This window comes from Hemicordylus capensis, chromosome 1 (genome assembly GCF_027244095.1).
Source record: "Hemicordylus capensis ecotype Gifberg chromosome 1, rHemCap1.1.pri, whole genome shotgun sequence".
In the NCBI taxonomy this organism is placed as follows: domain Eukaryota; kingdom Metazoa; phylum Chordata; class Lepidosauria; order Squamata; family Cordylidae; genus Hemicordylus; species Hemicordylus capensis.
In genome coordinates, this window is record NC_069657.1 from 442,665,325 (window position 1) to 442,680,144 (window position 14,820).

Sequence of the window (14,820 nt, forward strand, 5' to 3'; positions counted from 1 at the left end):
TGGGGACTGGACTTTGGCAGGTTCAAACATGCCCGCTGAGAGCCCACACTCTGTGAGAAACGGACTTCCTGGAGATCGTCCAAACCTGCCCATAGCTTAAAGGCAATGGACACGATCCAGATAAAATCAAAGTCCAAATGGAAGTGATAGGACTTAAGCATGTCTGGGACTCTTGACTAAACCTCCAACAGATGCTGGGTGCAACAGGAGATAAGCCTGTGTGGGTAATTCACTGGAAAGGACTTCTAGACATTTCTCTCAGCCATGTAATCCTTCTTCCCATAGCCATTCCTGTCCTCCTTGCATCCAACACCCCAGAAATTGGCCCTTCTCCAAAATAAAAGTTATCAGAAGATCCCTTTTGGGGTACTAAGTGGAAAACAGGCATGAAACAGGTCAGCCCACACAGACTGGGTGTAGACCAGCCCATGTATAATGGAATGGAGAGCCACACCTATCCTGGCTATTTTAACATTCCGAAATATTGGGAAGAGTCTTGAGGTACCTTAAAGGATAGCAAGTTTATTGTGGCAGCATAGGTGTTCATAGGCAGGGCTCAGGAAATCCACTAGTCTACTAGTCTGTGAAGAGTGAAAAATGATGCCTGACGAGTGAAAAAAAATCCTGTCAAGTAACACACCAAAATAGCTCAAGGAAATATCCAATGAGTAAAATATGTTGTTGTCTGGCAGGTGAACTGAGCCAACGTTCTTTGATCCCTGTTCATAGGCGACAGCATATCTCATCAGCTGCATGAAATTCTTACTATTTACTTTAAAGTAAGTAAAGTGTGCCATCAAGTCGATTTCGACTCCTGGCGCCCACAGAGCCCTGTGGTTTTCTTTGGTAGAATACAGGAGGGGTTTCCCATTGCCTCCTCCTACACAGTATGAGATGATGCCTTTCAGCATCTTCCTAGATCGCTGCTGCCCGATATAGTACCAGCGGGGATTCGAACCGGCAACCTTCTGCTTGTTAGTCAAGCTGCCTGATATGTGCTTCCCACATTTGATAAAGCAAGCTCTTGCCACAATAGAATTGGACTCTTTCTTGCTGCTACAGTAACACTGCATGGCTATTCCTCTAGAATGTAATCTTATAACAATTACAATAATTTAAGGAGTTGGTATTGTATAATGGTTAACCACATGAGCTGGAAGTAGCTGGCTCAAGTGTCAACTCGGTTCAGCCCAGCCCCACCCTAAATCACTGGCAACTTTACTGGCAACACATCTTTTACATCTGCAGTGTGGGAATACTTCCATCGGCCCATCTTTCAAGGGTGTTGCAAGAATTGCTGAATTAATGTATGTGAAATGTTCCAAGAACCCTGAGTAAAGAATGATGATGCTAGTGATGCATGTAGTAATTCCACACCACAGCTGATGCACATTTCTTCTGCAAAGGCACATGACTCTTTGGCATCCAACAGGCATTTTAGTTTTCGTGGAGAAGTTTCCAGCATGTTCTGAAGTACAACAAATCAGCTTCCCAGACAGCTATATAAGCTGAAATTCCGATACTGCTAGTCTCATTGGAGGGCATGGCTTCTCATCACAGATTAAGAGACCATCTTTCAAACTGATCATGGAAAAGGACCTCAGACAGGCTATGTTTCATGGGTAGGCAAGCCTGGCACTCCACAAATGGCTGGGGGTAATGGGAATTGTAGTTCAACAGCTGGAGTGCCCAGCTTGCCAAACCCTGAAATATTTTATTAGCCTGTTGAAGCACTCATGACATAGTGACATCAGTACTGCAAAAAATGGCAACTAAAGCCCTAGATGCAACTGGATAACTAGAATCATCTAAATCTGTATCAGTCGGGATTCCGACCTGGCTTTAGGATTGGAACTTCCTTGGTCACCTTGGTTGATGACCTACAGGGGGAGCTAGATAGAGGAAAATGCATTCCTGTTGGCTCCCCTAGCAATAGCATTAGCAATAGCACTTACATTTATATACCGCTCTATAGCCAGAGCTCTCTAAGCGGTTTACAATGATTTAGCATATTGCCCCCAACATTCTGGGTACTCATTTTACTGACCTCAGAAGGATGGAAGGCTGAGTCAACCTTGAGCCCCTTGGTCAGTATCGAACTTGTAACCTTCTGGTTACAGGGCGGCAGTTTTACCACTGCGCCACCAGGGGCTCTAGACCTCGCTCAGCAACCTTCCATATGGTCTTCCACAGTATTCTTCTTAGACTGGCTGGCTGGGCTGGGACTGAGGGGCACAGCAGTCTCAGTAGCAGACTATAGGTGCAACTCCCTGGTAAGCCTGTGCAAAGCTTTGGCTAAAGCTGAATACTCTGCAGTGCCCCCGGCAACATGCAGAGGTGACCATTCCCACTGCACTCACCTTTGCACAGCACTGTTCCTTTCCCAGGGCCTATTAAAAGGACCCCTTAAAAGGAAACAAAGCCCTGTTGAGACCCAGAGTAATCTTGGAAGGAATTCACAGAACACGGAGGAATTTACTCATAGGAAGCTGCCATATACTGAGTTAGACCATAGGTCCAACTAGCTCACTATTGTCGACACAGACTGGCAGCGGCTTCTCCAAGGTTGCAGGCAGGAATCTCTCTCAGCCCTATCTTGGAGATGCTGCCAGGGAGGGAACTTGCCTAGGGAGCAAGAGACTGTCAGTTTGAATCCCCGCCGGTATGTTTCCCAGACTATAAGAAACACCTATATCTGGCAGTAGCGATACAGGAAGGTGCTGAAAGGCATCATCTCATACTGTGTGAGGCAATGGTAACCCCTCCTGTATTCTACCAAGAAAACCACATGGCTCTGTGGTCGCCAGGAGCCTTGGCATAAACTTATCTCCCCATATATTAGCTCATATCCAGGCTGTTCTGGTTTGGTTTGGTTTTTAATCTTAACCTTTTAATAGATCAGAATGGTTTTAGATCCTATAATGTAGCCAAGTTTTGCTTAATAGCTAGCAAAATTCATTAGGAGTTTAATAAGAAATAAACATTTTAACACCTCTAGGTATGTATGTTGCATCCACTGGTTGTATGAGATCAAACATTATTCTGTATCAGGCACATAATTTTGGTATCTTGCCACCTTTATACTCAGTATCATTCTGACCTTAGTGTTGATTAATATTATATAGTTTCTGCTCATAGTCTTAACTTTTAGCTTGCTCTACTCACTGTATTATGTTTAAGTGATTTTATAGAGATCCCCTATTACTTTTTAGGAGTAGATTGTCTTAGTTGTTTCTTGTTTATTTTGCTGTTATTCTGGACATAGACCGAAATAAAGGCTTGAACTTGTGACTGTTGCCACACGTACCTCCAGTGGTGTCTATCTTATGTTTCTTTTTGGATTGTGAGTCCTTTGGGGACAGGGATCCATCTTATGTATTTATTATTTTTCTATATAAACTGCTTTGGAAACTTTTGTTGAAAAGCGATATATAAGTATTTGTTGTTGCTGTACCTGGTTCCCCTCTCACTGCTGTTAAGCATTGATCCTTTGTGCGATAAACTCCCTAAAGGTAAAGTTGTGCCGTGGAGTCGGCGCTGACTCCTGGCAACCACAGAGCCCTGTGGTTTTTCTTTGGTAGAATACAGGAGGTGTTTACCATTGCCTCCTCCCGCAGTATGAGATGATGCCTTTCGGCATTTTCCTATATCACTGCTGCCCGATATAGATGTTTCCCACAGTCTGGGAAACATATCAGAGGAGATTCGAACCAGCAACCTCTTGCTCCCTAGGCAAGTTACTTCCCTGCTGCGCCATTAGGTGGTTTGATGAACTCCCTACCATTCCCTCAATTATTGCCATGATATCCTGGCTGATGGCAAAATTATGCAAAAAAAGAAGATTGGCTGGAATTTCACAGTGTATGAAGATGGCAGGATGTGAGACTTGTTTGGTTTTTTAGGTCACGGCTGGACACACTGTTTTCAAAGCAAGAGCTTAGTTACACACTAGGAAGTGATATGCCAAGGTCAAAAGAATGCACTGAAGCCTCAAGCATGCAATTAGAAACAAAAATGCACCTGACACTGTTTACACATAGCAGAGTCAGCTCTGAAGGGGCTCATTTGATAAATGTATCCTCTTAGCATACCTCTACATAGGTAATTAGAGCCTGGACTTAAATCTCTTGCTTCCTATTATAATGCAAACCAAACAAAATGAGGATAAACTAAAAATGAGGATACACTATCAGCTCCAAGAGACTGTCCTCATCAGGATGCCACCATTCCAGCACCAGCTTTTAGTGTAGAAAAAGAACTCAAGGCTACGGGATGCTTCAGATGTACTTGCCCACTGTGGTTGCTAGGAATGTGCACAAACCAGTTCAGAGTTCTATTCCTAGAATGCCAAACCGGTTCCAAGTTCTATTCCTAGAATAACAAACCAGTTCGGAAACTGGCATTCGAACCAGTTCGAATCCCTTTAAGGATTGGAGAGGGCATTCCCAGCCTACTATGTTTTCCCCACTGACACTGTGCTTAAAAATGGTCCCACGGGGTGGCAGCGTACCTCCTTGCCACCCCAGTGCGCATTAGACCAGAAGTGCACACATCGGGCACTTCCGATCTAACGTGCACTACGAACCGGCCATCGCTGGTTCCATGCACATCCCTAGCAGTTGCTGCTCAAGCCATGCTGGACCATTCCGGCAATCCGTATGTGGAGAGCAACCTTTCAACATCCCTCCTCCATTAATGCATCAGTCCAACCATGCAACATGCCAGCATCAGCTTCCTCACTCTCACTCCTCATGACTGAACTGGGACACAGAGGAGAGGAATGCAGACATCACTTTGCTCATGAGGAACGCCAATACAGACAAAGGTCTCTGAGGAAAAATCGCAACCAGTTGAGTACATCTGAACCAGTTCTCTCAGTCACACACAAACTGAGCTTGCTTGCAATATCTGGCAATCTGCTACTGGAGAAAGCAACGCCTACCTTACCATTCTTGCTCATGTCAAACAGGAACTAGATATATTTAGCAATAAACATTTCAACATCTCAGTGTTCTGTTCATGTTTTAAGTGAATCTGTGGCACATCTGTCATATTAATGTTTTAGATATCAAGGGTGTCTGCAGGCAATTGTTACTTAGTGACTATAGAAATAAGAATAGACTAGCTTAACCTGCGCAGAGCACCTGCGCGCTAGTACTTGAGTGCTCCCCTCACCCCCTGCCACTGTCCCCCTCACAGAGATCTCTCACCTGAGCCACACTCCTGCTGCTCTTCCTCAATCCGGTTGCTTCCATCCCCCTCAACCCTCTTGGTCACTCCTCCATCCCTTTCTCCACACCCCTCACCCCTCTTGGTCACGGCTGCAGCATTGCTGGCACCTGTTGTCCAAGCTGCAGCCCCCCATCCCCAGAGACCTCCCCACCCTCACCCAAGCCTTGCTCCTCCTCACAGGAGCAGGAGCAGCAGTTTACCGGGTCCTTCCTCACTAGGGGTGTGTCCGAACCAGTCCGGCGGCCATTCTATAGAATGGCTGAACTGCCGGACCGGTTCTGCCCTGGTTGGTCCGGGTGGGGGGGTATTGCTTTAAGGGCGGGAGGGCTTGCTTACCCCTCCCGCGCCTCTTTGCCCCCGCCAGTGGCCGTAATCTACTGTAAGATTGGGGCGCTGGAAACCAGCCACCCCCGCTTCCGCCGCGCCCCCCCCCCCCCACGAGCAGATTAGAGAAAAAAAGGCTACTGCCTACAAGGAAAGGCTACTGCCGCCCCCCCCCCCGCCCGCCACCCCCGCCACGAGTGCTCACCAAGTTAGAAGAACTTAGAGAGGAGCTCGCGAACAGAGTTCCTCTCTTATCAAAGCCTCCGGCCTAACCGGGGCCTTGGGCGCGTGCGCACGCGCGCTAGAGCTCTTTATCCTATAGAGCTTTTGCCGGAGGCCTGGTCTACCCGCCGGGAAGAAGCCGGGTAGACCGGGCCTCCGATCGCCGGAGGCCCGGTCTACCCGGCTTCCTCCCGGCGGGTAGACCGGGCCTCCGGCAAAAGCTCTATAGGATAAAGAGCTCTAGCGCGCGTGCGCACGCGCCCAAGGCCCCGGTTTGGCCGGAGGCTTCGATAAGAGAGGAGCTCTGTTCGCGAGCTCCTCTCTAAGTTCTTCTAACTTGGTGAGCACTCGTGGCGGGGTGGCGGGTGGGGGGGCGGCAGGGCGGCAGTAGCCTTTCCTTGTAGGCAGTAGCCTTTTTTTTCTCTAATCTGCTCGCGGGGGGGGGCGGCGGAAGCGGCGGCGGCTCGGGTGGCTGGTTTCCAGCGCCCCAATTTTACAGTAGATTATGGCCACTGGCGGGGGCAAAGAGGCGCGGGAGGGGTAAACAAGCCCTCCCCGCCCTAAAAGATAGGCTCCCCTTTGGTGCTGGTCCGGACTGCTCCGGACCATGCACATCACTATTCCTCACTGCCGCCATGGCCACTCGATCCCCTCAGGCCACTGACAAGCCCGGGCCCATCCCCTGCCTGCCTCCTTCCATCCGCTAATGGCCTCGGTAGCCCCAAACAGCAGCAGTGCTTGACTGGGCCCTTCCTTGCTGCCACTAAGCACCGTGATGGCTGCTCTCGTTCCCCTCAGGCCACTGACAAGTTCAGGACCATCCCTCGCCCTTCTTTCTTTCTCTCTTCCCTTCCCTTCTCTTTCCCTCTCTCTCCTCCACTCGATCTTCCCTTCTGTCTTTCTTCCCCTTTTCTTTCTCTCTCTCTCTCTCTCTGTCCCTCCCTGAGTTAACAGATCTTGTTCATCTTGCTTCCCCATCTAATTCACACGACAGCCTCCTTCTCCTTCTCTTTCCTCCCTCACAACCCCTCTCTTCACAGACCCCTGCCTGTTATCCGTGTGTGTGTGTGTGTGTGTGTGTGTGTGTGTGTGTGTGTGTGTAATCTCCTCTCTTCTACAATCAAGAACATCTTCCGACCAGTAACAGTTGCATTCCAACTGACCTTTACCATCACAGGCTTCTCCTCCCTATTTGCATATGGAATCCCCACTGCCCAGTCACCACAGTGCCACAGGCTCCTCCTCCCTATCTGCATATGGAACCCCCACTGCCCAATCACCACAGTGCTTCCGCTCGCAAACTCTTGTGAGAGCTGCCACGCATGGGATTAGCAACAGGTACGTCTAAGAGAAATAAATAAATAGATCCATCGATAGAAGATAGATTTTTCACACAAATCTGCATTCTCTCATATTACTGGTATCGTGCGCACAAACCCTTAACTTTTGACAGGATTGGTGTCAGGTACCCTACAGCAGAGCTTTTGAGACACTGCAATCCTATGCATGTTTACTCAGAAGTAAGTCCCATTGTTTCCAAAGCAAACATGTATAGGATTGCAGTCCAAGTCTGTGAAAGTTACCAGTTCATTTGCCTACACATACCTAGGTTATGGGGGGATTATTGCTTAATTTATACAAAGGATGAGGTGGTAGAATTATGGATTGTTATCACTTCAGACAGGTATCTTTTTTAATGCCCATTTTCAAAAGTTCCCTGCATGAAGCAAACTATAGTATCAGGGAAACAGGTTTGTGGACAATTTATTACCTGATGGGCTAGAGCATTGCATGCAGGGAGCTTTTCACATAATGGAGAATATTCAAAGAATATTCAAGAATATTTGGACCCCATCTGCAGTCCAAATTGGTACAGTCTATAATTCTATGACCCCATTCAGCATAATATAATGTATAGCTCTTTGTGGCACACCAACAACCTAAAAGAAGAGAGAGGATCAACTCTGTTTCAATGTATGAACTTTCCATGCCTCATCATCAGGAGGCAATTCATGCTTGCCAGAGATAACCAGTTACTTGCCAGTTTATAAAGTAGCAATTTATTTTTATTAAACACAGAGAAAGAAAGGAACCTTAAAGATGTTGAACACAGTCCCTACCAACAGACTTCTCATGGAGGACAGGTCTATCAATGGCTACTAGTCTGGCGATTGTAGGCCACCTCCAGCCTCAGAGGCACAATGCCTCCCAATACCTGTTGCAGAGGAGCAACAGCAAGAGAGAGGGCATGCCCTTTGCTCTTGCCTGTAGGCTTCTCAGAGGCATCTGGTGGGCCACTTTGTGAAACAGGATGCTGGACTAGATAGACCTTGGGCCTGATCCATTTAGAGCTGTTCTTAAAGAGAGGCATGATACCCAAGGGAAGGATCTGGAGAATAGAAGGCAGAAACAAATCATATAGGAAAGGCCTGAACAAAAAGAGGAATCTCCTTGAAGATGGATGATGGTCTGTGCAAAGTGGATGTCGTGAAGAAGGCATTCTAGTGATATGGGACAGCAAGAAAAACATATGCAAGACAGGAGGCGGATTGGGGGTTTATAAAAGAAATTGTGGCAGATGGATGAATGAGGAAGGGGGGAAAATAAGAGAGGAGAAACATGAGCCAAGTCCATAGGAAATCAACCTAATAGTAAGCAGCATGAGTTTGAAATGAGCAGGACAGTAGAAGATGCCAGTATGCAACAAGAGATCAAAGCATCCTGAAGAAGAAACAAGACAAGCAGCAGAGCCAATCACAGAGAAAGCTTGAGAAAATAAATGGAGAGACCCACCAACCAGGCACTGCACTAGTCAGTAAGAGAAAAAGATTGTGGCATCTTCTGAAAGAAAGTTTCAAACTTGGGGAGAAGGGGAAATAGCAACACTATCAACTTCAGTGCTCAATGCAGCATTAAAAATGCTCAGAACAAAATAAAGTTATGAAATGTTAGAGAAGAGGAAGAGAGAGAAAGATTATAAACTCCATTTCTGAAGTGCTTAGGTTTAAGAAAAAGAGACAGCATCCAATCAGAGATTGAAGTGAACAGAGAGGTCATTAATGGGACAGCACAGTGATGGTAACACTGTAATCCATACGCAGGACGGTCAATTCTTGGAAACATGCCTTTAAAAAAACCAGAGAATCTGAAGAAGTAGGTCAGCAAATGCTATTGCTGCTTAGGACTCAAAAAAGGTACTGTTTCCATTTAATTCAATGGTAGCCTAACCATCCTACTTAAACGAAGTCACATTTCACTGGAGCCTGCTCATAGCCAGCTGTTCTTTCAAGCAGCCACACCATTCATTCCCACCCAGGTAGGATTCCATTGGCAAGACTAGTTTCTTTTCCACCGCTCTGTACAAGTCTACAGCAAGCTGCTTACTTGCTTGAGATGTCAGTATTTTATTTTTTTTTTAAACAAACTTATCTTGCCTGTTAATTCCACTTTAACAAATTGTATTTGTTCCTCAGCTGGGGGCCATCAAGTTTGTAACTGAGACAATTTTGTTTCACAAAAACCAAGTCTGTTTGAAGCTGGCTTTGATCTTACAGTGATATAGTTCCCTTTCTACCACCCCCTTCCTCTTTGTTCTAGCTTAAAATGGTACATTATTAAACTTCAGATTCTCTGGAATATCATTCGCTTCTGAGACAGTGATTATATATGTTATCAAATATATTTATTTATTTAAAATATTTATATCCCAGCCCTCCAGAGCAATACTGCTCACAATAATGATCAGACCCCCTCGAACCAGGGGTCATCCCATGAAATTGATTGCCAGGAAATTTAGGACCAGCAAACGGAAGTATTTTTTCACACATAATCAACTTGTGGAATTCTCTGCCACAAGATGTGGTGACAGCTAACAACCTGGATGGCTTTAAAAGGGGTTTGGATAACTTCATGGAGAAGAGGTCTATCAATGGCTACTAGTTGGAGGGTTATAGGCCACCTCCAGCCTCAAAGGCAGGATGCCTCTGAGTGCCAGTTGCTGGGGAGTAACAGCAGGAGGGAGGGCACGCCCTCAACTCCTGCCTATAGGCTTCCAGTGGCATCTGGTGGGCCACTGTGAGAAACAGGATGCTGGACTAGATGGGCTTCCTTGGGCCTGATCCAGCAGGGCTGTTCTTAATAATAAGGGAGGGAGCATGGCAAAGCTATTCGGGGGAGGGCATTCCAGAGCTGAAGGGACACTACTGAGAAGGCTCTGGCTGTAATCCCTGCCAATCAAATAACAGCTAATGACAAGGCTGAAAGCAGGGCCTGAGATAATGAACGGAGGGCCTTAACAGATTCGCATGGGCAAATGCAGTCCAACAGGTGTCCTGCCCCTAAGCCATGTAGGCCTTTAAAGGTCAAAACCTTTAAAGGTCAAAACCAAGCCATAGTGGAGAAAAACCTACATCTCACTGTATTTTTCCACTAGGATGAGTTCAGGACAAAACACAAAACAACCACCGTTTTACCAGCTGACAACCTCACTGCCAACTTCTATCAAGAACTACCAGGGCTTTTTTTTCCCCCCTTTAAAGGGAAATTTGGAACTGAACAATGGTATATGAATGGAATTCATGCTCACAGTGTGCATTACTACAGCACACATCTGTGCATTCCCCTTGTCTATGCACATATTCTTTGTTGCTTACAGTTGCTTTCCATGATGTTTAGGAGCCTACAGAGCGTGGGAGAAAGTCCTTGCAATCGGGAATTTGACAGCAAAATTGCAGAAGAGTGCTGAGTGAAGACTCTGTGGGGAGTAACAGTGGAGTCTGTGGGAAGTGTCTCCAGAAGGAAGAGAAGAAATGGGTACATTTTTCCTCCATGAGAAATTCCATACAGTTTTAAGGAGCCTGGACTATTCAGTTTCCTTGTAGTAGTGGATAGAGTGCTGAACTAGGACCGGGAAGACCCAAGTTCAAATCCCCATTCAACCATGAAACTCACTGGGTGACTCTGGGCCAGTCATGTATCTCTCAGCCTAACCTACCTCACAGGGTTGTTGTGAGGATAAGCCTAACCATGTACACCGCTCTGAGCTCCTCGGAGGAAAAAAACAGGATATAAATGTAAATAAATAAATAAACCATTGTTATCAGTTGCTTCTTACATCATCTAACACAGGCCTGCTCAACTTTGGCTCTCCTACAGATGTTGGCCTACAACTCCCATAATTCCTGGTTATTAGCCACTGTGGCTGGGGATTATGGGAGTCGTAGTCTAAAAACAGCTGGGGGGCCAATGTAGAGCAGGCCCAACTGAACATAACTTCTGCATGACTTGAATTTTTGAACACCACAAATGTTCTTTTGGAACTGAACCTGAGGGGAAGGGGCAGGAACTACACTTTTGTGCCTGGTTACACATTTTAAAAGTCCTGATAATTAAAGTTTCATTCCAATATGGATAAGAGAATATCCATAGAAGCAGAATTCCTACAGAAGCAATCTTTCTTGGGAGTACCACAAAAGATCTGAACTATGTGTTATTCCCAAATATACAGTACAGGCAGTACATTTAAAGTACATGCTTTAAAACTAAAGCTACTTTTGTCACAAAGTGTTTTTAAATCTGTGTAATTCAGGGCATTGCAAATGAAGAGGATAACACAAGAAAATGCAACATAGCCCCCCCCCCCAGATGTTTGATACTTTCTTTAATCCTTTAGACCACATGAAACTCAGTTGAAATTTAGTGCGGTTTCTCCTGCACAGTTTCCACTCCTTACTCAATTCATTTGGCACCATTCTTCTGTTCTAAATTCCACCTAACACAATGCTAAGCAAGCCTCCTTCACACAGCATACTGCTTTTAAGCCTCACGTTATCATCATGTAGGTATTTTGATTGTTATTGGCATGCTATAAACTTTGCTTAGCTGCCTTGGATTTCCTGCCTGATGATATATAGGAATTTTGGAGACAAGTTCCCCCCACCCCCAAAAAATCTGCATAATGGACTGTCTGGTGCCAAAGCTGGGCGGTGGCAAGAGGCTGGTCCAATTCGCTAGCTCAGAACAGGGGGAGGGAGGTGCTCATTCCAAATGCCGCTTGCTGTATGAGCAGCAGTGCCATCGCTCATCTATCCTTGATCCAGTGTGTGCTAAGAGAAGGCGGGCTCTCCCTGACAATAGACTGGTGGGGCGTGAAGCTCCAGACAGCCATGCAGACAAAAAGATCTGTTGAGCTCCACGGTCCACCCTAGGCAGCCAAAAAAGAAGGGGGGGGGACAGAGTTTCCTCCCCTGAATCCCTTCCTGGTTAATACTGACTAGCGAGAACACTTTCCTAGGTCAGATCAATCTCCTGAGAAACAAAGAGTGAAAAAGTAGTACAGGAGGAAAGTGCGGAAGCAGCAGGGAAGAAGAAATAGGAAGTAAGAACCAGAAGGAGGAGCCTCCCAGCGGGCGACATCGTGGAAGCTAGCAAGGGTTTCTTCCATTCAGGGCTACAAGAACAGACAGCATCTCAGAGTCAAAGGGAAATGGCAGAGTGGCTCGCTCTATCCCCCCTCCGTGCGCGCGCACAAAATATCCCCAGCGCTCTCCGCTGCGCCACACCACACACTTGCGGAGAGGAACTGTCCCTGTAGCAACCTCCTTTTCCCACCCCAGTGCTAGCAATGGAAACCCGGCAGCCTGGACGTCGGAGAAATGTGCTTGGATGGAGCTGCAGCCACAGACTGCAGACACAAAGGAAACCCTCCCGTTACCCGACAGATACGAGAACAACGACCATGGCCGACACAGCCGTGCTTCTCGGGAAGCGCCGGGGAGCAGACAGCGCAGCGGCACGTCCCGCTTGGAAAAGCCCCTGCCTGCCGCCGACTGCTGGCCCGAGCCCACGTGCGCCCGCTAAGCCTCCGCCGCCACTCCCCTCTCATCCATCCCATCCCTTGCACGGTCACACCCGGCCTCGTTACACGCCCCGCCGGCCGCGCCGTCTCTCCACTCTCACTTTAGCTAGCGGAGAACTCTGGAGTCCCCCCCGCCCCGCCCCGCCTCCACCGGAGAGGCGACTCCCCACAGCCCGGCCACTCCCTTCAGGAGGTCTACTAGGCCCTTGCGCGCTCTCTCTTGCCACCCACGAGACGCGCCAACTCCGCGCCACTGCATCCCGGCAGCGCAAGTCAGGATGAGGAGGACCCCTGCTCAACACGACCCGCCCCCCACGCCAGAGCAGCCCCCGACTCCTCCTGCGGCCTCCAGCTTCACCCTCCTCCCCAACAGCAGCCCACCTGCACCCAAGAGACTTCCATTTCTCATCACCCCGCAACCCAAGCCCGCTTCCTAGTTCACACACAGCCTGCGAAACTCATTTCCGACACGCGGGCACATCTCCAGCGGACAACGCTGCTCCTGCCTACTCCACCCCACTGACAGCTGACGCGCGAGCGAGCGCCCCCCACCCCCAATTCCTGACGGAAGCCCCTCTCCCAAGTCTGTCCCTCCCCACCCTCTTCAACCCCTCCTGCTGCCTCTTTCCCTCCTTCCGCTAAATAAAACCGATTGGCTGCAGACTGCCCAGCACCATCGCCACCTCTCCACCAGCACCTCTCCCCCCTCCAAAGAAGTCCCGCTCCTGTCCGCTCCCACACACGCTCCCCGCCATTTTCCTCAAGGGCTTGCACCAATTCGCCCCTCCCTCACCACATTCTCTTCCTCTCCCCCCCCCCCGGCGCTGGATGGTCCACTTCCCCCGGCCGGGCTCCCCTCATACGCTCCCTCAGCTAATCTGGCTCCCCTCCCAGGCTCCCGGCGCAGCCCCTCCCCTCTCCCCCCCTCCACCCGCTTCACCACAAAGCCGACCACGCCCCTCATTCCTCGGGGCTCCCCTCAAGCCGCCCCCCGCCTCACCCACTCACCCGGAGAGCCAGAGGCGGCGGCACCCCTCTTGGGCGCGACGGCGGCGGGGGGCTCCTCTCTCTTGGGCGGCGGCGGCGGGGCGCTGCGGGGAGGGACGGCGGGGGCCGGGGGATCCTCCCGGTGCGGGGGTGGTGGCGGCGGCGGGGCGCTGCGGGGCGGCTCCTTGTCCTTCTCTTCAGGGGAGGCAAACTCTGCGGCGGCAGCAAAGGGAGACGAGGAAGAGGAGGAGGAGGAGACGATGGGGTGGCTGGTCCAGACGGGCTGTGGGGCAGGCGGGGGCCGGGCGGGGGGCTGCTCCCCAGAGGCGCCCAGGTCCAGCAGAGGCGGGGCGGGGGCGGCGGGCTTCCTCTCCCTCACTTCCAGCCGCTCATCGTCCTCCTCTTCCTCCTCCTCGTCTTCGTCTTCCTCCTGTTCGGGCTCCCTCTCAAACTGGTACTGGAAGGGGTACCCTTGACGGGGCGGCGGCTGCCGCCGCTCTTGCCCCGCTGCTGGGCTGGCGGAGGAAGAGACCAGGGAGGATTGGTCTGGGTCGTCCATGCTTGCTCTGGCGGGGCTGCTCGCCGCTTCTTGCCGGGGCTCGTTTGCGGGAACAATGAGAGCGCACAACTGCCAGGCGAAAAGAAGAAGCGAGCGGGGGAAAGGCTGGGGCTTGCCTGGCGCGGGCGGGGAAGAAAGGCGAGAAAGAGGGAGGGAGGAGGAGAGAGAGAAAGAAGGGGAGGGCGGGCGGCTGCGCAGCTGCTACTGCTGATGCCTCTGGAGGAGCCGGTGTGATGATGTCGCGGGGGAAAGGGCAGCCGCCACCAGCACCACCACCTCCACGCCCTGTTGAGTCACAGTAGGGCAGCGAGCGCGGCTGCTGCTGGTGCGCGTAACTTGCAGCCAAAGCGAAGCGGGCAGAACTTGAGCCAAGCCAGCCTCACACGCTGTCTCCCCTCTTGCCCACTCCGAGAGCAGAGAGACAACCGGCAGCCCAATGAGAGGGGGAAGAAGGGAGGGAGCCACCAATGAGAGGGGGAGGATGGAGAAGAGAAGGAGCCAAGACCGCCCCCCCCCGCCGCGTCTCGCCACGGTTTCCTCTCTCCGTCCCTCCTCCCTATTATTCAGCAAAGAAGGCGGGCGAGGATGTTGCTGCTTGGCGGGTGTCAGAAGTGGAAAGGAGAGGGAAGCGCCAGGGAGG

The 14,820-nt window shown here is 49.8% G+C and overlaps 1 protein-coding gene across 3 annotated transcripts in view; it reads right to left on the reverse strand.

The window, feature by feature from the left end:
* RTN4 (reticulon 4) overlaps positions 1 to 14,569 on the reverse strand; it is an 83,273-nt gene extending 68,704 nt beyond the window's left edge. The window contains exon 1 of one of the 3 annotated variants that reach the window (XM_053245967.1): positions 13,643 to 14,569. In XM_053245967.1, the coding sequence (XP_053101942.1) occupies positions 13,643 to 14,180 (538 nt within the window). In that variant the 5' untranslated portion in view covers positions 14,181 to 14,569. The remainder of the gene's footprint in view (positions 1 to 13,642) is intronic. The other 2 variants (XM_053245973.1, XM_053245979.1) reach the window with 2 other exon arrangements.
* Between the last annotated feature and the right edge of the window lie 251 nt (positions 14,570 to 14,820).